The sequence below is a fragment of the Amblyraja radiata genome, chromosome 4, assembly GCF_010909765.2.
Source record: "Amblyraja radiata isolate CabotCenter1 chromosome 4, sAmbRad1.1.pri, whole genome shotgun sequence".
Lineage (NCBI taxonomy): Eukaryota > Metazoa > Chordata > Chondrichthyes > Rajiformes > Rajidae > Amblyraja > Amblyraja radiata.
In genome coordinates, this window is record NC_045959.1 from 67,993,519 (window position 1) to 68,014,487 (window position 20,969).

At 43.5% G+C, this 20,969-nt stretch overlaps 1 protein-coding gene across 1 annotated transcript; it reads right to left on the minus strand.

Moving 5' to 3' along the window:
- Window positions 1-4,056: 4,056 nt before the first annotated feature.
- On the minus strand, window positions 4,057-5,525 carry cebpd (CCAAT enhancer binding protein delta). The gene has a single exon (XM_033019699.1). The coding sequence runs from the start codon at window positions 5,297-5,299 to the stop codon at window positions 4,409-4,411; it is 891 nt and encodes a 296-aa protein (XP_032875590.1). The 5' UTR covers window positions 5,300-5,525; the 3' UTR covers window positions 4,057-4,408.
- Between the last annotated feature and the right edge of the window lie 15,444 nt (window positions 5,526-20,969).

Sequence of the window (20,969 nt, forward strand, 5' to 3'; positions counted from 1 at the left end):
TATGCAGTTAATGGCAAGACCCAACAGCATTGATGTACCGAGGGATCGAATTCCATAGTTCCATGAAAGTGGCAATGCAAGTAGATCAAGTGGTAAAGAAGGTGCATGGTATGCTTCCATTCGTAGGTCAGAGCATTGGGTATCATAGTCAGGAAGTCATGTCACAGTATATAATGCTGGGCGGGGCCATACATGGCAGCCTCGCCAACAGCCTGTCTCGTCCCTTTCTTCTTTTGTTGTTTTTAGTCTGCTTTTACTCGTATGTTTTAGTGGATCTTTAGTTTTTGTATTATGTGGTGGGGAGGGGTTGGGGGAAACTTTTTTATCTCTTCCATTCACGGAGATGCAACTTTTCCCGTATCGTATCTCCGTCCACACTGCGGCCTTAACATCGTGGAGCTGGTGGTCCCTTTGTTAGGGATCAACTTCGGGAGCTCCAACCGCAGGAGCTTCGACCACCCTGATCGTGGAAGCCTCAATCGCCCCGATGCAGGGGCTTCGATCGCCGACTGCAGGAGCTTCGATCGCCCCGACCGCAGGAGGAAAGAAGGTATATGTTATTTCCCTTCCATCACAGTGGGGAATGTGAGGTTGTCGGAAACAAGATGGATGTGCTGCCTGCACTGGTGAGGACTCGGAAGGAGTGCCATGAAGGCAGTAGATCTCAGTGTTTGTGGGGACATCACTCCATGAGGACATCCCGGAGTCTAGTGCGTGTGTGGATGGCTTTCTGACTGTTCGGGCAGACAGGGAATGCAGAGAGAGTGACAGTGGTCGGTACAAGTCTGGTCACATCACAGTGAAGAAGCGTGTGTGTGGCCCGGACATTGAACTGATGGCTGTGGATCTCTGCTTATGCTGTTTCCCTTGGGGATTCTCACACGCTGCTGTGGTGGCTGTTTAAGTCTATGTTTAATCCTTATGTGGTTATGTATCTTGTTGCTTTGTTTTGTATGACTGTATGGTAAATCAAATTTCACTGTACCTCTGAACACGTGACAATAAAGGACCATTGAACCATTGAATTATAACACTTTGGATAGAATGCATTTTGGAGTATGGTGTGCAATATTAGTTGCAAATCTAGTTGGATGTGGGGGCTTTGGAAATGTTGCAGAAGAGGTTTACCAGGATTAGATGGTATTAACTATATGCAGAGGTTTCTTTGGAGTTTTGGAGGTTGATAGATATAAACTTAGGAAGGGCATAAGTAAGGTGTCGTCTGAACTTTTTTCCCCAGGGTGAAAATATCTATAGGTCAAAAAGGGAGAAAGTTTAAAGATGATATGTGGGGCAAGATTCCCACAGTAGAAGCCTAGAACATACTGCCAGGGGTGGTGGAAGCAGATATGATAGTTATGTTTCAGCAGCTTTTAGATAGGCATATGCATATGTGGAGTATGCAGGGATATTGATCACATGCAGGCAGAGATTAGTTTAACACATATTATGGGTAGAAGGGCCTTTTCTCGTGCAGTACTGTTCTGTGTTCTCTTATGAAATCAGAAATAATAGGGTGTGCATATCAGTACAGGATGTACCGACTACTGTCTCTTACGAAAAGCTGAGGAGTGACCTAATTGAGGTCTTTAAAATGACAGGGTTTGTTAGAGGTTATAAATTGTTTCCATTGTGGGTAATATCAAAAACAGAAGACTATTTAAAATGGGCATAAAGTAATCCAATAGAGAATTTAGAAACATTTACACAAAGGGTGGTGAGAATATAGAACACAATGCACAAGGAAATGCAGATGTTGGAATGTTGTGCTGGAGGAACTCAGTAGGTCAGGATGCATCCGTGGAAGGAAATGGACAGGTAAGGTTTTGGAGGTAGACACAAAATGCTGGAGTAACTCAGCAGGTCAGGCATCATCTCTGGAGAGAAGGAATGGGTGTCGTTTCAGGTCGAGATCCTTCTTCAGACTGATGTCAAGGGAGGGAGCGGGACAAAGATAGAATGTAGTCGGAGACAGTAAGACTAGTGGGAGAACTGGGAAGGGGGAGGAGATACAGAGGGAAAGCAAGGGCTATCTGAAGTTAGAGAAGTCAATGTTCATACTGCTGGGGTGTAAACTACCCAAGTTAAGTATGCGGTGCTGTTCCTCCAATTTGCGCTGGGCCTCACTCTGACAATGGAGGAGGCCCAGGACAGAAAGGTCAGATTGGGAATGGGAGGGGGAGTTGGTTCTGAGACACTGGGACATCAGGGAGGTTAAGACGGACTGAGCGGAGGTGTTCAGCGAAACGTTCGCCGAGCCTGTGCTTGATCTCGCCGATGTAGAGAAGTTGACACCTGGAACAGCAGACACAGTAGATGAGGTTGGAGGAGGTGCAAGTGAGCCTCTGCCTCACCTGGAAAGACTGTTTGGGTCTTTGGATGGAGTCGAGGGGGGAGGTAAAGGGACAGGGAACGGTCTCTGCGGAAAAGGGTGGAGATGGGAAGATGTGGCCAATAGTGGGATCCCATTGGAGGTGGTGAAAATGGAGGATTATATGCTGTATACGACGGCTGATGGGGTGGAAGGTGAGGACAAGGAGGACTCTGTCCTTGTTACGAATGGGAGGAGGGGGAGCAAGAGCGAAGCTGCAGGATATAGAGGAGACCCTCGTGAGAGCCTCATCTATAATGGAAGAGGGGAACCCCCGTTTCTTAAAGAATGAGATTTCGGGTCAGGACTCAAGAGTCTGAAAAAGAGTTCCGACCTGAAACATCACCTGTCCATTCCCTCTCCAGATTCCACCCCACCCACTAATCTCCTGCAGCTCTGCATTTTTCCACAGGCATTGGTGTAAGGGTGAGAGAGAAGGGAATTTGATAGTTATGCTGATGGATTCCAATGAGAATGGACAGGATCATCCTGAGGTGCATAATTACTGACATTAACTGATTAGGCCAGATAACTACAAACATGGGAAGTACATCTTATCATATCTTGGTTGATTATTTATTGTTCATCTTCACTTTCCTGCACCAATGTCATATTATGACAGTAACACGGAGACAGACTACAGATACTGGAGGAACTCAGCAAGTCAAGCCGCATCTGTGGGGGAGAAAGGAATTGTCGATATTGTGGGTCAGGATCTCGCATTGGATCACAAAATATTGACATTTCTTTTCCCTCAATAAATGCTGCTTGATACACTGAACTCCAGCAGTTTACTTTAGCCACTAAGATACCTGAATTTTTTTTTAAATTCTGGACTGTTCATCCCAATGTACCTAATTTTTAGTTGCAAAACAAAAACATAGCTCTGAATACTAAAAGCTTTTGCTGAAGTATCAAAATGAAAGAACCATTCCTGTATCATCTAAAACAAAATGTTGGGCTGCTTGTGTTATTGGGTAGCACTTAAGTGATGAGCTTGTACATATTTAATATCTGCTATATAGTTCTGAATATAGTGAACATGAGTATATGAATTTATACATTCAGCAATTGTCAGAAGATTTTAGTGAAATGTGAATGTGGACAATTTTGAGTGTTGTGCTTTTAACATTGTGACCATTCCTGATGCTTTGGTGTACTTGTATTATCGCTGCCTAAAAATAATGAAAACCACACACCGGTTAAAACTAGAGAGATAATTATTGGTGTCAGTGAACTGCAGGTTGGGTGTAATTATGCCTTCCCTCTGTCAAACAGTGTTCATCCAGTCAGTGCATAAGGCTTGCATGCAGAGCATATTTTTTGTCACGAGTTATTTTAAGATTAATAATCCTAGTTACACCTTTAACTATTTCTTTATAGTGTAGATTCCATTCTGGAATTCTAATCCCATTTGTAATTCCAGCGTGAAGTTGCGCTAATCAGGTGTCTAATGAGAAATGGAAATGTTGCTTCTGAAAAATACATTCCAGTAATCACGTGCTCTAATGAACTTCGTGTTCAAGTTTAAAAACTGGGGACTGGGAGTTATCTATTCACGTGCTTTCTCGGTCGCAGCGTGACTCAGCAAAAGGCACGATATCCTGTCGTCCGAAAATTTTCCATTCACCTTTTGTTTCCTTTGCCCAACCCAGGTATTCAACAAATACACTTCACAAACTAAATACATTTGACGCATTTAATGATTCTTTTCATAAAAATGAAATACAGTTACAAAACTAACGACAGCCATCAGCTAACAACCGTTTTGACTAACGTGAAAAATAAAGTTTATAATCGTGGCATATAAATTGTATTCTAGTTGGATTAAGTATAGAAAAATCAAGAATTATAAAAAATAATTTACGGAAAGTTTAGCCTTTGTTGCTGTGGCAACGTTTTTAAGGCAGTCTGCAACAAGTTCCAGTTCAGAACTCAAGACGAGAGAAATCGACACATTTCTAAGTTCACAGTACATGCTACACATTATTGATTCTTTGGTTGAGGTATAAGGCTTAAAGTTTAAGCTTTTAAAAGTCACCGGCAGTCTGAGTTTGCATTGAGGAAAGATGCTGCGTTAGGTTGTTGCTCAAAAAAGTTCCTCATAATCGCAAGTTCCCGAGACAACTGTTCAATCTTTTTATGCAAGCGATCGTTCTCTGCATTGAGTTCCATCATTTTCTGCTGCATTTCTACGTTACGCCGTTTCGCCTTATCTCGGCTCTTTCTCACGGCGATATTATTCCTCTCTCTCCTCTGTCGGTACTCGGAGCTTTGTCGGTCTAAAGACTTCTTGGATTTTTCCTTTGCAGACAGCGATCGACCGTGAGAGTTTGACGAGCTGGGCTCCGGGCTGGTGGGAGGGGTGGGTTGCCCAGTGGGCAGATGCACGGTGGTTTGGGCGCAGGCAGCAATCTGCGAGTGCAGCGGAGTTTCCATGTTCTCGTTCCTTTCTTCCTTAACCACCACTTTCGATAAGTCCAATCTCTGGTCGTAGCTGCTACGCAGCTGGGCGGCGAACGGATCCCTCTCCGAATGGGTACCTGACGAGGCAGATATCCCAGTGACAGAGTTCATCGTTGGACTGGCTGCTACGTGGGACAGGTACCCATACTCGGGCTGAGCCTTGTCCCCTTTGTTGGTGCTAGCTAACAGGTCTGCCAGCAGGTCGTCATTGTAGAGCTCCAGCTGAGAGCCCGACACCGGCTCCACTACGTACGGGCTGAAATCAATCGCACTCTCGTCGTCGTAGATGGCACCTGCCGGGTTCAACTCGAGCAGGCTTGATCTTTCCTCGCACATTCCCCGGTCTGGCTTGGTCAAAGACACCCCGCCGCTGACACCGTCGTAGAAATTAGCCTGCTCGAGGGCAAACATGGGGAAGCATGGCGAGACGCAGCGTGAATCCAGGTTGTACAGGTTACTCATGAAGGGGCTGGGTTTCTCCGCCGCGACGCTCACTGTTTGTTGCGACCGCGCTGAGAGTTTGCAAGAGACGATGTTGCAGCCGCGCTGGGATGTTTGCAAGAGGCGAAGTTGCAGCCGCGCTGGGATGTTTGTAACAGGCGATGTTGCAACCGCGCTGGGATGTTTGCAAGAGGCGATGTTGCAGTCCAGCTGCCGCGCGCCGCTTTATACTCCCGGCCCGCGCGCGTCACCCATTCAGAGATCCGTTAACGTGAGCGGGGGGCGGGTCCTCGCGCTCTGGGGATGAGCCTCCGCCCGCCCGCCCGCCCGCGAGGCTCTGTCAGTCCCGTCCAGGCGCTGCAAGAGCGCCCGGGGGGCGAGGACAGGAGAGGGGGCGGAGTGCGGTGGCCAGACCGCAGTCAAGTCAAGTTAAGTTTATTTGTCACATACACATACGAGATGAGATGTGCAGTGAAATGAAAGTGGCAATGCTCGCGGACTTTTGTGCAAAAGACAAACAACCAAACAAACTATAAACACAATCATAACACACATATTCTTTTACATAATAAATAATGGAAGGAAAAACGTTCAGTAGAGTTAGTCCCTGGTGAGATAGGCGTTTACAGTCCGAATGGCCTCTGGGAAGAAACTCCTTCTCAACCTCTCCGTTCTCACCGTATGGCAACGGAGGCGTTTGCCTGACCGTAGCAGCTGGAACAGTCCGTTGCAGGGGTGGAAGGGGTCTCTCATGATATTGTTGGCTCTGGAGTTGCACCTCCTGATGTATAGTTCCTGCAGGGGGGCAAGTGAAGTTCCCATAGTGCGTTCAGCCGAACGCACTACTCTCTGCAGAGCCTTCTTGTCCTTGGCAGAGCAATTCCCAAACCAGATGGTAATGTTCCCGGACAAGATGCTTTCCACAGCCGCTGCGTAGAAGCACTGGAGGATCCTCGGAGACACTCTGAATTTCCTCAATTGCCTGAGGTGGTAAAGGCGCTGCCTTGCCTTACTCAAGAGTGCTGAGGCGTGTGATGCCCATGTCATATCCTCGGAGATGTGGACTCCCAGATATTTAAAACAGTTCACTCTATCCACAGGATCCCCATTTATCCTTAATGGAGTGTACATCCTCGGATGATGTGCCCTCCTAAAGTCCATGATCAGCTCCTTCGTTTTTTTGATGTTCAAGAGGAGGCTGTTATCCTGGCACCAGAGTGCTAGACCAGCCACCTCCTCCCGGTAGGCCTTCTCGTCGTTGTCTGAGATCAGGCCCACCACCACAGTGTCATCAGCAAACTTAATTATTGAGTTGGAGCTGAACCTAGCCACACAGTCATGTGTGTACAGGGAGTACAATAGGGGGCTGAGGACGCAACCCTGGGGCGATCCTGTGCTCAGGGTGAGGGACTTCGATGTATTCCCTCCCATCTTGACTACCTGGGGCCTGGCGTTGAGAAAGTCCAGGACCCAGGCACACAGGGAGGTGTTGAGCCCCAACAACAATGGCAGGTGGGGTTATTAATGGATCTGGTAGGTTGCGTGGGTGGAATCGCTCAGTTTTCACATACATGTCGAAACTTGTATTGAGGAGAGTGCTTGAACTGGGTCATTTATAGTGAAAATAATGCAAAAAAAGTTTAAATTGTTGTTTCCTAATCGATTCTGATGTGATGAATAGATCGGGTGAGACAAATAGAGTCTCTTGCTCAGAGTCGAGAACCAGAGGAAGTAAGGGGGGTCGAGAACCAGAGGAAGTAAGTTTAAGGTGAGGGGGAGATTTAATAGGAACCTGAGAGGTAACTTTTTCACTCAAAGAATGGTAGGTGTGTGGAACGAACTGCCGGAGGAGGTAGTTGAGGCAGGTAGAATTGTAAAGGGACTGTCCCACTGACGTGACCTTTCATCGACTGTCTTCGACCTTCAAGCTCGAGGGCATTCGCTTGAAAAACTTCGAGCTGGATCGACCCCACCTCACTGCACAAAGAGTTCAAAAGAATTACTCGCAGAAAAATTTTCAACATGCTGAATAATTTTCCTCGACCAAACTGAGGCCACGAGTATGCGGGAACTTCCCTCGAGCATGAAGGAGAGTAACAGTGACCTCTTAGGACCTAGGACCATGTGTCGACCACACTTCGAGTTTGAGTCGAGGGCAAATTCTTCTAAATTTGCAGATTAGGTCGCAGCAATGGGACAGCCCCATAATGTTTAAAAAACATTTGGACAGGTACATGTATAGGACAGGTTTTGAGGGATATGTGCCAAATGCAGGCTATTAAACACAACAACGAATAAGTTCTGAGCTCTGAACTACAAAAGACCATATTATTACTGCACTATATTAGTTATTTATTGAACTTTTTATTTATTTTTTCTCTTCCCCTGTTATGTACTAGGTTTACATATTCACATATTCTGCTGTGCTGCAGCAAGTAAGAATTTTATTGTCCCATCCAGGACATATGACAATAAAACACTCTTGACTCCTGAATACAAGAAGGTGTGAGCAATTCACAAAGTGATGGAGGAACTCAGCCGGCCAGGCAGCATCTGTGGAAGGAAAAGCACAGACAGTTTTGGGTTGGTTCCTCAAACTGGACTGAAGACTGAAGAAGGGACCCAACCCAAAACGGGGTCCGTCCATTTCTGTCTACAGATGCTGCCTGACCCGCTAGGCTCCTTCCAGCACTTTTTTCTGCACACTTTAAAGTAAATCTGCTCTCGTGTAGGTGTGTACATTTTTCTTTTCAGCAAACAATCGCATACTACTCTCCTACGAGGATCCACTTCTCAATGGACTTCGTGATTGTCAGTGTTTGATTAAATAACTTATCGTAGAAACCTTAATGCTGTCCTCAGCCTTCAATTGTCCAGTTAAGAAGACGAATGGTAGCTTTTACTGCTTTTTATCTGAAGGTTATCCTCTTAACATGAGTAGATCTGCAGAAATTGTTCCATGTTAGGATACAATTTTTAATTACTTAACCACGCAGATAATATAATTTCTCAACTGGGGAAAAATGGAGCTTAGACGTATATTGAGGGAGCTTGTTAGAGACCACTACAAATGACCCACCAGAATACCATGGAGACGTAACTAGTAGTTTGTACCCTTAATTTGTTCGATCAAGAGTAACGGTAGAATAATAATCCATTCAAGAACATTGTATCCATGGAAGACAAATATTGATTTACAATGCCCTCCATAATGTTTGGGACAAAGACCCATCATTTATTTATTTGCCTCTGTACTCCACAATTTGAGATTTGTAATTAAAAAAATCACATGTGGTTAAAGTACACATTGTCAGATTTCATTAAAGGCCATTTTTATACATTTATGTTTCACCATGTAGAATTTACAGCTGTGTTTATACATAGTCCCCCCATTTCAGGGCACCATAATGTTTGGGACACATGGCTTCACAGGTGTTTGTACTTGCTCAGGTGTGTTTAATTAACACATTGATGTAGGTATAAGACAGTTCACAGCACCTAGTCTTTCCTATAGTCTTTCCATCACCTTTGGAAACTTTAATTGCTGTTTATCAACATGAGGACCAAAGTTGTGTCAATGAAAGTCAAAGAAGCCACTATGAGACTGAGAAACAAGAATAAAACTGTTAGAAACATCAGCCAAACCTTGGGCTTACCAAAATCAACTGTTTAGATCATCATTAAGAAGAAAGAGAGCACTGGTGAGCTTACTAATCACAAAGGGACTAGCAGGCCAAAGAAGACCTCCACGGCTGATGACAGAAGAATTATCTCTATAATAAAGAAAAAACAACAAAAACACCTGTCCGACAGATCAGAAACACTCTTCAGGAGTCAGGTGTGGATTGGTCAATGACCACTGTCCGCAGAAGCCTTCATGAACAGAAATACAGAGGCTACACTGCAAGATGCTAACCACTGGTTAGCTGCAAAAAAAGGATGGCCGAGTTACAGTTTGCCAAGAAGTACTTAAAAGAGCAACCACAGTTCTGGAAAAAGGTCTTGTGGACAGATGAGACGAAGATTAACATATCAGAGTGATGGAGGAGAGAAGGAGCTGCCCAAGATCCAAGCATACCACCTCACAGTGGGGGTGGGGGGAAGTTATGGCCTGGGCATGTGTGGCTGCAGAAGATACTGATTCACTTATCCTTATTGATGACACAACTGCTGATGGTAGTAACATAATGAATTCTGAAGTGTATAGACACATCCTATCTGCTCAAGTTCAAACAAATGCATCAACTCATTGGCCGGCAGTTAATTCTACAGCAAGACAACAATTAAACATACTGCTAAAGCAACAAAGGAGTGTTTCAAAGCTAAAAATGGTCAATTCTTGAGTGGCCAAGTCAATCACTCGATCTGAACCCAATTGAGCACGCCTTTTAAATGCTGAAGAGAAAACTGAAGGGGACTAGTCCCCAAAACAGCATAAGCTAAAGATGGCTGCAATATAGGCCTAGCAGAGCATCATCAGAGAAGACACCCAGCAATTGGTGATGTCCATGAATCACAGACTTCAAGCAGTCATTGCATGCAAAGTTTATGCAAGAAAACACTAAACGTGACTACTTTCAATTACATGACATTGCTGTGTCCCAAACATTATGGTGCCCTGAAATGGGGGGGGGGGGGGGACTACATATAAACACTGTTTTAATTTCTACATGGTGAAACCAAAATGTATAAAAATGGCCTTTATTCAAATTTGACAATGTGCACTTTAACCACATGTGATTATTTTTTCTATTACAAATCTCAAATTGTGGGAGTACAGAGGCAAATAAATAAATAATTGGTCTTTGTCCCGAACATTATGGAGGGCACTATAATAAAAAATAAAAAGAAAGAACTTGCCTTTTTGTAGCATCTACTCCTGCCAAAGATACAACCGATAATATAAATCCCCACTGCCTCAGAAATTGTGATGGCTTAATTGACAAAGATATCCTTATTCAGCAAATCTACGACCCCCAACATATTCCAGCTGCAGCCAGTGATACCTGTGTGCCAGACTGCAAATTATTGTGATGCAACCAACATTGAGTTATGTTGATATCCATGCAAAGAACTGCAAATGTTGGTTTACAAAAAAAGATACAAAGTGCTGGAGTAACTCAGCAGGCCAGGCAGTATCTCTGGAGAAATAGATAGATTTCAGGTCAGGTTTCAGTCTGAAGAAGGATCCCGACCCGAAACATCACCTACCCAAGTCCTCCAGAGATGCTGCCTGACCTACTCAGTATATGGTGTGTCAAGTTTGATGTTATTTTCACTCGTGGCCACCAGCTTCTATTTGATTCCAGTGTGTTCAACTCATTGTTACTCTATGCACATTTTTGAAAAATATATCTGATTAGCTGCGTCATTATGGCTGGATACTGCATATAATGGTGCTGGTTAAACTAAAGCCAGACACTGATAACTGTATATTTAAAGCCTCATTCTTAATTATTTTAAAGAGAGAACGCATCCAGACCAGTGCATATGCAGCAGCCAATTTGTGGTGATTCTGAAATTTAATATCCCTTCTTTGCAGCTTTCAACTCAAAATCATGCCTTCCTCTGTCCATACTTTCCCTGCCATGCAGCTCCTTGGAATCTACTTTTCACAATTTCACTGCATTCTTGCACAGCTGTTATATGTCAGTGTGTCAGGTCTCAAACCCCTCAACTGCATCAGGATCTGTTGACCAACCCTCTTATCTGCATTTCCTCCTGCAAAAATCTATGCAAAGAAAACATAGATTTCTCCATTTTCCTCAGAATTGTTGATTTGTCCATGACTAGTGAGAGTTGGGCTCAGCCAGGCATTGTGCACTTTTATTCCTTGTTATAATTTATTCTACCCACGTCTCCAAAGAACTCTCATTGCTTTTTGCTAAGCTCTTCAGGCATATTTATGGCAGAAAGTTACGAACCTACCACCCTCTGCTTGTTGAATTAACTTAAACCTCCTACAATTATAGACAGTTGTCCCTGGCTCTGGACTTCTCTATCATTTCCCCTTTACCATCTGGCATTCAATTGGAAAGCTATAAATTATCAGTGCACATTCCCATCAATCTGGCTGTTTATCTTGTTATCTTGATATTGTTATCGGTTCCCTCCGAGCTCCTTTTATTATCTTGAAAATAGATCAAATTATCCCTTAAACATTTATATTCCAGAGAATGTAACGCTACCGGGTGCAGTTTCTTCTTGTTGCCGAGCTCTCCCTCTGGTAAAAGCTATGTTGCGCTCCAACTTGTAATGCCTAGAACAGTTTACATCCTTCCCGATGTGATCTAAGCAGAGTTGTCAAGAGTTTTCACCAATACTTCACCCTTTTGTTTATTTTGGACGGTGCTTGCGTGGATTGCTAAATTGTGCTCTGAAAGCTAAAGTGGGTTTCACTCTAGGTCTTTGGACTCTATGGTGCAAGTTTTGCCAATTCAGCCAGGCTGCCATCTAAGGGTAGTTTGGAAACTTGTGTGCTCAGGAACCAAGAACTTGATTGTTGTTATTATTGTAATATTTATATTAATAACTAAAACAATTCCTGCAAATATCAGTATATTCTTTTTAAAATAATGTACTGTTTTTTACATTTGTAATATAGTCGATTTAAGGTACTTTTTACTATAAACTAACAGTTTCTGTTGCTACAATTAATTGAAAAAGTATATTTCGTGACTTTTTGGATAATTTCCATGTGAAATGGCTGAGGAACAAGCAATTACTGTGATCATCCAAAGTTTGGTGAGCTTCTTGTATGACCCGACTGCTCCACCAAGTGGGAACTCTCTCAATCATCCTGAGTTGATCAGTAACAATAATGGGACTATCGAGCACTTTTACCATGGACGAACATTTACATTTCACAGGTATTATGATCTACAAAACTGCACTACCGCCCACAGCTAGAGATATTCGGGTGGATGATCAAAACATTGTTTTTTAAAAGCACCTTTATGGAGGAGGAAAAGGGAGAGAAGTTTAGGAAGAGAATAGCCGACTTTGTCAGCTGACGGCACTGTTGCCAGTGGTAAGGTGATTAAATTCAGGGGATGATTGGAAGAACATGATAAATTGGGGAGATTTGGGGATGGAGAAAATCACGGAGATGATGATGAATAGGGCAATGAGTGATGTTTAAAAAGGATGGGAATTTTAATTTTGAAGCACTGCCCAACTGGGAAACTAGTTTGGTGAACAATTTTAAATTATCTCAAGTTAGTGGGTGCTAGAAGGAGGGAGATAGGTCAAGTGCATGTTCGAATTGTCAAGTCTAAAGGTAATGAGGGTCATTAACATGAACATAGATTCTGATGAAAATTCAATGACCCGAAATGACTCTGCCTCAGCTGTTGCTGTCTGACATCCTGAATGTTTGTTGCATTTTCTGTTTTTGTCATGGGTTTGGAGATGCCCAAATGATTAACTGGTTGTACCTTATGTAGATGGCACATACAGCAGCCATAATGAAGTGAATGGATGTTTAAGGTATTAGATAATGTCATGGTTTACTGAGTTTTGTTGGGGCTAACTTCATTGAGCCAATTGGAGAGTATTGTGGGAGGACCGTAAGAGATTACCTTGGCTGCACATGACCTGATGCCACAACACTTAAGTCTCCTTCAAACAGCACCTCATATTTAACTTGGGTAGCTTACACCCCAGCAGTATGAACATTGACTTCTCCAACTTCAAGAAACCTTTGCTTTCCCTCGCTCTCCATCCCTCCCCCTTCCCAGTTCTCCGACCAGTCTTACTGTCTCCGATTACATTTTATCTTGGTTTGCTTTGTTGTTTCCTTCTCCCAGCTAACGATTTACATTTCTACATTTTCATTCATCTCCATTCCCTTTGTCCTATTTTCACTTCCTTATCTATATATCTCCATCTCCATTGACAAAGCCCCGGGGCTTTACTTCACAGAGGCCCAGGAGCGGTTGCGGTGGGAGGAGTGGAGTCCGGGTGGTGAGGTTAAAAACGGAGCGCGGGGCTTTGTTTCACAGAGGCCCAGGAGCGGGAGGAGCACCCAACTCTGCAACGTTCTATTCACATTTCAAAATAAGTGGGCTTGAGGAAGCCGCTGATTGGTGGAAGCGGACTAGAGGAAGTAGCTGATTGTGAGTCAGATCCCTGCTGATTTCTTCCAGCACTTTGTATCAGTATCTTTGCTTTGTATTGTATCCTGGGTAAGGGGGGAGAATGAGGGCCAGGGCAGTTTACTGTTTACTGTTTACTGCGCCAGGTGTGTCGAGATGGGGCTCCTAAGGGACCGTATTAGGAACCTGGAGCAGCAGCTTGATGACCTCTGTCTGGTCAGGGAGAGTGAGGAGGTCATAGAGAGGAGTTATAGGAAGGTGGTCACTCCAAGACCACGGGAGGCAGACAAGTGGGTCATGGTTAGGAAGGGCATGGTTAGGCAGGGCAGAGGCAGGGACTAGAGAGTACCCCGGTGGCTGTACACCTTGGAAATAAGTACTCATGTTTGAGTACTGTTGGGGGGGGACAGCCTACCTGGGGGTAGCGACAGCGGCCGGGCCTCCGGAGAGTTAAGGAGAAGGACCAAAAAAGTAACAATCTCAGGATTACTGCCTGTGCCACGCGACAGTGAGAGTAGGAATGGAATGAGGTGGAGGATAAATGCGTGGCTGAGGGACTGGTGCAGTGGGTATGGATTCAAGTTTCTGGATCATTGGGACCTCTTTTGGGGAAGGTGTAACCTTTACAGAAAGGACGGGTTGCACTTGAACCCGAGGGGGACCAATATCCTGGCGGGAAGATTTGCAAAAGCTACTGGGGAGACTTTAAACTAGAACGGTTGGGGGGAGGGACTCAAATAGAGAAAGCTAGTAGACAGTGTGTGAGGCAGGAGGCAGAGAGGGGAAGCACTCAGACCCAACATGTAGGGAAGAAAGAAGAAAAAGATAATAAACAGAATAAGAGGTGGTGGGTTTCTTAAATGTGTATATTTTAATGCTAGGAGCATTGTAAGAAAGGAGGATGAGCTTAGAGCCTGGATTGACACCTGGAAGTATGATGTTGTGGCGATTAGTGAAACATGGTTGCAGGAGGGCTGTGATTGGAATCTAAATATTCCAGGATTTCGTTGCTTCAGGTGTGATAGAATTGGAGGGGCAAGAGGTGAAGGTGTTGCATTGCTTGTCAGGGAAGATATTACAGCAGTGCTCTGGCAGGATAGATTAGAGGGCTCGTCTAGGGAGGCTATTTGGGTGGAACTGAGAAATGGGAAAGGTGTAGCAACACTTATAGGGGTGTATTATAGACCGCCAAATGGGGAGTGAGAATTGGAAGAGCAAATATGTAAGGAGATACCAGATATTAGTAGTAAGCACAAGGTAGTGATTGTGGGAGATTTCAATTTTCCACACATAGACTGGGAAACACATTCTGTAAAAGGGCTGGATGGTTTGGAGTTTGTAAAATGTGTGCAGGATAGTTTTTTGCAGCAATACATAGAGGTACCTACTAGAGAAGGGGCTGTGCTGGACCTCCTGTTAGGAAATGAGACAGGTCAGGTGGCGGAGGTATGCGTTTGGGAGCACTTCAGGTCCAGTGATCACAATACCATTAGTTTCAATATAATTATGGAGAAGATCAGAACTGGACCAAGGGTTGAGATTTTTGATTGGAGAAAGGCTAACTTTGAGGAGATGCGAAAGGATTTAAAAGGAATGAATTGGGACATTTTGTTTTATAGGAAGGATGTTGAAGAGAAATGAAGGACATTTAAAGGTGACATTTTAAGAGTACAGAATCTTTATGTCCCTGTTCGGTTGAAAGGAAATAGTAATAATTGGAAAGAGCCATGGTTTTCAAGGGAAATTGCACACGGTTCGGAAAAAGAGAGAGATCTACAATAATTATAGGCAGCATGGAGTAAATGAGGTGCTTGAGGAGTATAAAGAATGTAAAAAGAATCTTAAGAAATAAATTAGAAAAGCTAAAAGAAGATATGAGGTTGAATCCAAAGGGTTCCTACAGCTATATTAATGGCAAAAGGATAACAAGGGATAAAATTGGTCCATTAGAGAGTCAGAGTGGACAGCTATCTGCAGAGCCAAAAGAGATGGGGGAGATATTGAACAATTTATTTTCTTCGGTATTCACCAAGGAGAAGGATATTGAATTATGTGAGGTAAGGGAAACAAGTAGAGTAGCTATGGAAAGTATGAGATTCAAAGAAGAGGAAGTACGGACACTTTTGAAAAATATAAAAGTGGATAAGTCTCCAGGTCCTGACAGAATATTCCCTAGGCCATTGAGGGAAGTTAGTGTAGAAATAGCAGGGGCTATGACAGAAATATTTCAAATGTCATTAGAAACGGGAATGGAGTCGGAGGATTGGCGTACTGCGCATGTTGTTCCATTGTTTAAAAAGGGTTCTAAGAGTAAACCTAGCAATTATAGACCTGTTAGTTTGACGTCAGTGACGGGCAAATTAATGGAAAGGATACTTAGAGATAATATATATAAGCATCTGGATAAACAGGGTCTGATTAGTAACAGTCAACATGGATTTGTGCCTGGAAGGTCATGTTTGACTAATCTTCTTGAATTTTTTGAAGAGGTTACTAGGGAAATTGATGAGGGTAAAGCGGTGGATGTTGTCTATATGGACTTCAGTAAGGCATTTGACAAGGTTCCACATGGAAGGTTGGTTAAGAAGGTTCAATTGTTGGGTATTAATGGTGGAGTAGCAAGATGGATTCAACAGTGGCTGAATGGGAGATGCCAGAGAGTAATGGTGGATGGCTGTTTGTCAGGTTGGAGGCCGGTGACTAGTGGGGTGCCTCAGGGATCTGTGTTGGGTCCACTGTTGTTTGTCATATACATCAATGATCTGGATAATGGTGTGGTAAATTGGATTAGTAAGTATGCAGATGATACTAAGATAAGTGGTGTTGTGGATAATGAAGTAGATTTTCAAAGTCTACAGAGAGATTTAGGCCATTTCGAAGAGTGGGCTGAAAGATGGCAGATAGAGTTTAATGCTGAAAAGTGTGAGGTGCTACATCTTGGCAGGACAAATCAAAATAGGACATACATGGTAAATGGTAGCGAATTGTGGAATGCAGTTGAACAGAGGGATCTAGGAATAACTGTGCATAGTTCCCTGAAGGTGGAATCTCATGTAGATAGGGTGGTAAAGAAAGCTTTTGGTATGCTGGCCTTTATAAATCAGAGCATTGAGTATAGAAGTTGGGATGTAATGTTAAAATTGTACAAGGCATTGGTGAGGCCAATTCTGGAGTATGGTGTACAATTTTGGTCGCCAAATTATAGGAAATATGTCAACAAATTAGAGAGAGTACAGAGGAGATTTACTAGAATGTTGCATGGGTTTCAGCAACTAAGTTACAGAGAAAGGTTGAACAAGTTAGGTCTTTATTCTTTGGAGCGCAGAAGGTTAAGGGGGGACGATAGAGGTCTTTAAAATGATGAGAGGGATAGACAGAGTTGACGTGGATAAGCTTTTTCCATTGAGAGTAAGGAAGATTCAAACAAAAGGACATGATTTGAGAATTAAGGGACAGAAGTTTAGGGGTAACATGAGGGGGAATTTCTTTACTCAGAGAGTGGTAGCTGTGTGGAATGATCTTCCAGTGGAAGTGGTGGAGGCAGGTTCGATTTTATCATTTAAAAATAAATTGGATAGGTATATGGACGGGAAAGGAATGGAGGGTTATGGTCTGAGTGCAGGTAGGTGGGACTAGGGGAGAATATGTGTTCGGCACGGACTAGAAGGGCCGAGATGGCCTGTTTCCGTGCTGTAATTGTTATATGGTTATCAGTCTGAAGAAGGGTCTCGACCGGAAACGTCACCAATTCCTTCTCTCCAAAGATGCTGCCTGTCCCGCCGAGTTACTCCAGCATTTTGTGTCTTACTTTGAAGTCTAGAATTAGTGTTGAGGACTTCCAGGGCTATCTCCTTCATCCCATTTTTACTGTAGCACCATTCTTGATGTTGGTCTGTTCTGCTGGTAGAACAGGACATACCCTGGGATTGTGTTGAAGGAGTCTGGCACTTTGTGAGTTTAACTGTATCCAATTGTTGCTTGACTAATCTGTGGGAGAGCTCTCCAATTTAAGCATCGTTTCTGGTGAGACCAGATTTGTTCTGTCCAAATTCAGTGCCCGTTGTTCATCCAGTTTTATTCTTTCTCTGTTTCAATGTAGCACTTAGGATACATTCGAGGAGCTTGCTAGTCCATTTCAGAGCAGAGTTTAGAATTAACCACATTGTTGTGGATTTTGACCCACGTAAAGGCGAAACGACGCAAGAACAGCAGATTTCGTTCCCAAAAGGGCACAAGTGAACCAGGTGCGTGTTTCTTTTACAGTCGGTGCATTTGTGGTGCCTTTACTAAGACTAAATGGACCAGGTTCTTTTCTGAATTCAAATTCCTTTACTGAATTTTCGATTTTAGACTTTAGCGATACAGCACAGAAATAGGTCCTTCGTCCCACCGAGCTGACCAGCAATCACCCCGTACCCCTTACACTATCACTATCCTGCACACCAGGGACAATTTACAGAATTGAATTGAATTTAATTGAATAAATTTTATTAGGCAAGTATATATACATACAAGGAATTTGTCTTGGTGCTTTGCTCGCAAGTAACAACACGATATACAGTAGACAATTAAAAATAAAACATTATAATTTAAACATGTGAATGAAATAAAATACCAGAGCACAATGAGGCTACAGACTTTTGGCTGTTGACTAGAGATAATGCTCGTGGCAAAATGCTGTTTTTATGTCTGGCTATGGATGTTTTGCCAATTAATCTACAAACCTGTACGTCTTTGGAGTGTGGGACGAAACCAGAGCGCCTGGAGAAAACCCACAGGGTCACAGGGAGAATGTACAAACTCTGTACAGACAACACCCATGGTCAGGATCGAACCTGGGTCTCTGGTGCTGAGGCAGCAACGGGAGCACCTCAAGGCTGCGTGCTCAGCCCCCTGCTGTACTCACTCTATACTCATGACTGCGTAGCCGGTCACAGTGCGAACTCCATCATCAAGTTCGCTGATGACACCACTATTGTGGGACGTATCACTGATGGGGATGAGTCAGAGTATAGAAGAGAGATCGAGCAACTGTCCATATGGTGTGAGCACAATAACCTGGCCCTCAACACCAGCAAAACCAAGGAACTGATTGTGGACTTTGGAAGGAGTAGGATGGGGATCCACAGCCCAGTTTATATCAACGAGTCGATGGTTGAAAGGGTCAGGAGCTTCAAATTCCTGGGCGTGCACATCTCTGAAGATCTTTCCTGGTCCGAGAACACTAATGCAATTATCAAGAAAGCTCATCAGCGCCTCTACTTCCTGAGAAGATTACGGAGAGTCGGTTTGTCAAGGAGGACTCTCTCTAACTTCTACAGGTGCACAGTAGAGAGCATGCTGACTGGTTGCATCATGGCTTGGTTCGGCAACTTGAGCGCCCTGGAAAGGAAAAGACTACAAAAAGCAGTAAACACTGCCCAGTCCATCATCGGCTCTGACCTTCCTTCCATCGAGAGGATTTATCGCAGTCGCTGCCTCAAAAAGGCTGGCAGTATCATCAAAGACCTACAACATTCTGGCCACACAATCATCTCCCTGCTACCTGCCTTAAGACTGCAACAACCAGGTTCAGAAATAGCTACTTCCCCACAGCCATTAGGCTATTAAACCTGGCTCGGACAAAACTTTGATTATTAATAACCAATTATCTGTTATTTGCACTTTATCATTTTATTTATTCATGTGTGTATATATTTATATTATAGTATATGGACACATTGATCTGTTTTGTAGTAAATGCCTACTATGTTCTGTGTGCTGAAGCAAAGCAAGAATTTCATTGTCCTATCAGGGACACATGACAATAAACTCACTTGAACTTGAACACTTGAACTAACGCGGCGTCACTGTGTCCCCTCCTGTTAGTGCTGTAATAGGATCGAAGTTCACATTTCTGACTGATTACTTAACCATTACATGACAAATGACTGATAAAAGTTGATTGCTGTGATTGGTCATTGCATTGCATCATGCTGCCACCACAATGGTTAGAAGCAAGTGCTGAAATTTGATATTTTTTAATCTTTCAGATCTTACACTCCTTTAGAAAAAATCCAGTGGGTGCATCACTGTTGCTATGCATGCTTCTTCTAAATGTCATCGATCAAGAATGCTTGCTGATTCTGTACACATATCTAAGCATTCACTTCTCAAGGAACACCTACAACAATTCATTGCAATGTTCTCTTCTGCTTAATGCTTTTAATATTGTTTGTCTCTTTTACTCTCTTACTCTTTTTCCTCCATCTTCGATTTGACCAGCGTACCATACCTCTACAAAAAACAAAATGCTGGTAGCACTCAGCATGTCAAGCAGCATCAGTGCAGAAGGAAACAATTAACATTTTGGGTCAAGGGCCCTTTGTCAGAACTGGAAAAGTGAGAAAGCAGTGTGTTTTATGTTGGATAGAGTGTGAGAGAGAGTTAGTGAGCATGGGAGTGTGAGAGAGTGAGAGAATGTGTGTGTGTGTGTGATAATGAGAACAGAAGGGACATCTGTGATGAGATCAGACCAGTCATTGAGGTAGCAATTATTTAAAAAAAAAAGCAGATTGAACAAAATGAGAGACAAATTGAAACATAGCAAATTAAAACAAATTTGTTGGTCTCCATTTATTGACTTCTTGGAAGCATATGGTGCAACAAAATCGTAAAAACAAACTTTCAGGACTGGGTGAAAGATGGTCAAGAATATAAATACTCATCTCCTATCTCCTATTTTCTACTCCTTCTCTCTCGTGCGGCGGGGGGACGGCGGGGCAACTAGAAAGCGGGGATGGGGGAGCCACACACAGAAGGCACAAGTTTTTCGATATCTGATACTAGGCTCTCTTACTCATCTCTATCTCTCTTCTTCGATACACTCCGATCTCTCTCCTCGCTCTCTCTCTGATCTCTCTCTCTCTCTCTCTCTCGTATACGCTCTGCTCGTCTCTCTCTCTCTCTCTCTCTCTCTCTCTCTCTCTCTCTCTCTCTCTCTCTCTCTCTCTCTCTCTCTCTCTCTAAAAAATAAATAAATAAATGCTGTACATAGAATGTAACATGCTAACGTATATTTGGCACATGAAAAAAAGGTTCCACTGTATTGTACTTACTTCTAATAAATTTAAACAAAATAAACAAAAGGTACAGCCACAATCTCAGAAAAATAAACGTTGAATTCCCCAATTTCTAATAACCTCTCCCACCCCTCTCCTCATCTTCCCAGCTCCCCTTCGTCACACACCTTTCTTTTCCTTCCCCTCCACAACTAAAAACCCATTCCTTCCCTACTCGCTGAACACCTCTGCTCAGTCGGCTTAAACCTACCTGATCTCCCGGTTGCTAAACACTTTAACTCCCCCTCCCATTCCCACACTGACCTTTCTGTCCTGGGCCTCCTCCATTGTCAGAGTGAGGCCCAGCACAAATTGGAGGAACAGCACCTCATATTTCACTTGGGCAGCTTACATCCCAGCGGTATGAACATTGACTTCTCTAACTTCAAGTAACCCTTGCTTTCTCTCTCCATCCCTCCCCCTTCCAGTTCTCTGACCAGTCTGACTGTCTCCGACTACATTTTATCTGTTTGCTTTGCTGTTACCCTCTCCCAG